The sequence below is a fragment of the Phacochoerus africanus genome, chromosome 8 (assembly GCF_016906955.1).
Source record: "Phacochoerus africanus isolate WHEZ1 chromosome 8, ROS_Pafr_v1, whole genome shotgun sequence".
NCBI classification, from domain to species: domain Eukaryota; kingdom Metazoa; phylum Chordata; class Mammalia; order Artiodactyla; family Suidae; genus Phacochoerus; species Phacochoerus africanus.
In genome coordinates, this window is record NC_062551.1 from 72,582,026 (window position 1) to 72,585,800 (window position 3,775).

General features: G+C 51.4%; 1 protein-coding gene across 1 annotated transcript; it reads left to right on the plus strand.

Moving 5' to 3' along the window:
* Nucleotides 1–1,202: 1,202 nt before the first annotated feature.
* Nucleotides 1,203–3,544, plus strand: LOC125133326 (melanoma antigen preferentially expressed in tumors-like). The gene is made up of 3 exons (XM_047791435.1): nt 1,203–1,501; nt 1,957–2,511; nt 2,980–3,544. Exons 1-3 carry the CDS (start codon nt 1,203–1,205, stop codon nt 3,542–3,544), a joined length of 1,419 nt encoding a protein of 472 aa, XP_047647391.1.
* Nucleotides 3,545–3,775: the final 231 nt, after the last annotated feature.

A 3,775-nucleotide genomic window follows, 5' to 3' on the forward strand; every position in this document is an offset into this window, starting at 1 on the left:
TATTTAATTGATGTAAATGGCATTCATTTCCATAGTTTTAGGGCCCTAAGTGAGGGTCTTTTTAAAAGTTTTTCCAATTGAGTTTCCTTCGTGCTGCAGTGGTTAACGAATGCGACTAGGAACCATGAGGTTGTGGGTTTGATCCCTGCCCTTGCTCAGTGGGTTAAGGATCCGGCGTTGCCATGAGCTGTGGTGTAGGTTGCAGACTCGGCTCGGATCCCGAGTTGCTGTGGCTCTGGCGTAGGCCGGTGGCTACAGCTCCAATTCAACCCCTAGCCTGGGAACCTCCATATGCCGAGGGAGCAGCCCAAGAAATGACACACAAAAAAAAGTTTTTCCAAAACCAGAGTTCCTTTGGAGTTGCCATTGTGTAGCTCAGAAGTAACGAACTCCGACTACTATCCACAAGGACTCAGGTTAGATCCCTGGCCTCTCTCAGTGGATTGGGGATCTGGTATTGCCACGAGCTGTGGTGTAGGTCACAGACATGGTTCAGTTCCCACCCTGTTGTGGTTGTGGTATAGGCTGGTAGCTGCAGCTCCAATTTGACCCCTAGCATGGGAACTTACATGTGCAGGGGTGCAGCCCTAAAAGACCAAAAAAAAAAAAAAATGGAGTTCCTATTGTGGTTCAGTGGTAACAAACCCAAAAGGTATCCGTGAGGACTTGGGTTCAATACCTAGCCTTGTTCAGTGGGTTAAGGGTCCATCCTTGCCATGAGCTGCAGTGTGGGCCAGATCCGGCATTGCTGTGGCTGTGGCATAGGCTGGCCACTACAGCTCCAATTCGACCCCTAGCCAGGCAACTTCCATAACCCTTGGGTACAGTCCTAAAAAGATAGTTTTGCCAAAAATATTGGGCTCAGCCTTCAGGCTTGTGGTACCCACTCCCCAGTGCAACATAATTAAGTGACACAGTGATGGGAAACGGATGGATTAGTGGTTGGGTTTTGTCCTTCTCAGTACATGTGAGATGCCTGTTCTGGTGCCCACAGGGGCACAGCTGTGACTTTGTGCCCATGGAGCCCAAAGTGGAATTCAGGTAAACTGAGGCCCTGCCTGAGCCCTGACTGTGGCTCTGAGTTGGGTCCCCTGAAGGGGGAGGGGGGCGGAGAGACAGATGAAGGGGATTCATGCTTGACCTCCTGAAGACGCCTTGTTGTCTGTCAGCTTCCACAGGATTCCTTTAGGAGAAGAGTCAAGATGAGTGTCTGGAACCCTCTGAGACTGCGGGACCTGGCAGGAATTGGCCTGCTGAAGGACGAATCTTCAGCCATCACTGCTCTGGAGTATCTGCCCACGGAGCTCTTCCCCCCACTGTTCATGGAGGCCTTCTATGGGAGTCACAGGGAGACCCTGAAGGCCATGGTGCAAGCCTGGCCCTTTGTCCGCCTTCCTCTGGGAGGCCTAATGGGAGGCCTGATGCAGATGTCTCATGTGGAAACCTTACAAGCCATGCTGGATGGGCTGGATGTCCTGCTTGCCCAGAGGGTTCACCCCAGGTGAGTCTGATCCGGGTAGCATGGTAGGATCCTGGGCATTTCTGAAGAGACTGCAGGAGTCAGGGAGAGTGGGTGGTAATGACAGGGAACAGAGGCTACTGATGGTGCCAGTGAAGAAGCACAGAGCCTTGGCCATGGCTGAGGTCACTTTGCAACATGCCTTCCAGAAGTGTAGGAGTGCCTAAGATGCAGGGAAGCTTGAAAAAGATATGTCCCAGCATCCTCTCTGGGTTGCTTAGAGGCACTAGAAGTGGAGAACCAGGAAGGATGAAAGGGAAAAAGGAGCTGGAGGAAGGCAAGGCAGAGAGGCCGAAGAGCCCGAGGCAACAGATGATGGCCAGGAAAGTAAAGTGAAGCACAGGTGGCAAGTCCGAGTGTGGCTTAAATTCTAAGACTGGTTTCACTCTGTGCAGATCTTAAACCATCCCAACCAATCTGCTGTTTTCCCACTGTAGGTGCAAACTGCGGGTGCTGGATTTAAGGATGACTGGCCAGGACTTCTGGAGCATGTGGTCTGGATCCAATGTCCATGTGTCCTTAGACTCACTGAGGGCACCAGTGCCTGAGGGCAGTTCAGAGACAGGGCATCCCTTCGCCCCTTTGGAGGTGTTCATAGAACTTTGCCTCAGTGATGGAACCCTGGATGGGTTCCTCACCTACCTCATGAGCTGGGTGGAGCAGAGAATAGGCTCCATACACCTGTGCTGTAAGAAGCTGAGGATTTTTTCAGTACCCACGGAAAATACTCAGAAGATTCTCAGTATGATCCAGCTGGACTGTATCCAGGAGGTGGAAGTGATCTGTAATTGGCATCCATCCACCTTCTCCATGTTTGCTGCTCTCCTGGGCCAGATGAGCAATGTGCAGAGATGCCTCATGTCAGCCTCCGAGGAGCAGGAACAACAGGTTGTCGTCCAATTTACCTCTCAGTTCCTCAGGCTGCAGCACCTCCGGGATCTCCATCTGGAATCTTCCTTCTTCCTCGAAGGCTGCCTGGACCAGTTGCTCAGGTGAGGATGGCCTGATAACAGTACAAGGTCAAATGCACTGTCTCCTTTGCTGCTCTGTTCTGCAGCATGGGAGAGCAGCCACACACAGCAAGGGAGAGGGACAAACTGGGATAGAGGCTCCAGAAAGGGACACCTGCTAGGAAGCTGTAGACAAGGGGATTGGGCTCTAGTGAAGAAGGATCCATGATTCCTACTTTAGGAGGAAATATCTGTGTGCAAATGACTTGGGAAAGTAGGTAAGCGAAGAGGCTGTTGAGGAGAAGAAACCATATCAGACCAGAGCATTTCGGAAGAGAAGCCCTGTGCTCCATGAGTGTGAACCGACTCAGCCTAAAAGGAGACTGGTCATTCTGGCTATTGACCTTTCTCGGGTTGTCCAAACGACATTGACCTTGAGCACATTGTCTCTCACCTGGAGGTCATCTCTCTCCCCTCTTTCCCCAACCTAATTGCTCAGTTTCTCCCCAGGTACCTGACAACCCCCTTGGACAACTTTGCAGTCACTCACTGCCTAGTTACGGGATCAGACTTGATGCATCTGTCCCAGTGTCCAAACATCAGTCGGTCAAAGGGCCTGAATCTGGGTGGTGTCACACTGACTGACTTCAATCCTGAGCTTCTTCAAGTTCTGCTGGAGAAAGTCGCAGTCACCTTGCAGGACCTGGACTTAAATCAGTGTGGGATCACAGACACCCAACTTGAGTCTGTCCTGCCGGCTCTGAGCCTCTGCTCCCAGCTCAGGTCCATCAACCTGTGTGGGAACCTCCTCTCCGTGGCCGTCATGGGCAGGATGCTGCGACGTACCACCAGACTGCCCAGTTTATGTCAAGCATTTTATCCTGCCCCTCAGGAGAGTTACAGCTCCCAGGGCCTTCCCCTCAAAGAGAGGCTGGCCAATATTAGAGCTGAGCTGCTGGAGATTCTGAGAGACTTAGGACTTCCGAGGACCATCTGGCTTAACTCCATCCCCTGTGCTCCCTATGTCTATAACGAATATGCCCACTTGGAATTCATTGAATATACCCCTTTCTAGTTGGTTCCATCTGTCAAAAGCTTTCTTCTGGGCACTTGGAAACTGACATCTAGGACACAGGTCCATCATGAAGGGAAAAGAGACCCATGGTTTCAGACATCTGCTCAGTGAGAATGAACTAAGGGAAGGGTGGTCCAGTGGGGTGCAGGTTTGCTGGAGAAGCACAGACTCTGGGAAGTGACTGAAATTTCGGGGACATGTGTCCTATAGAGTCAGAAATATAAACCTTCA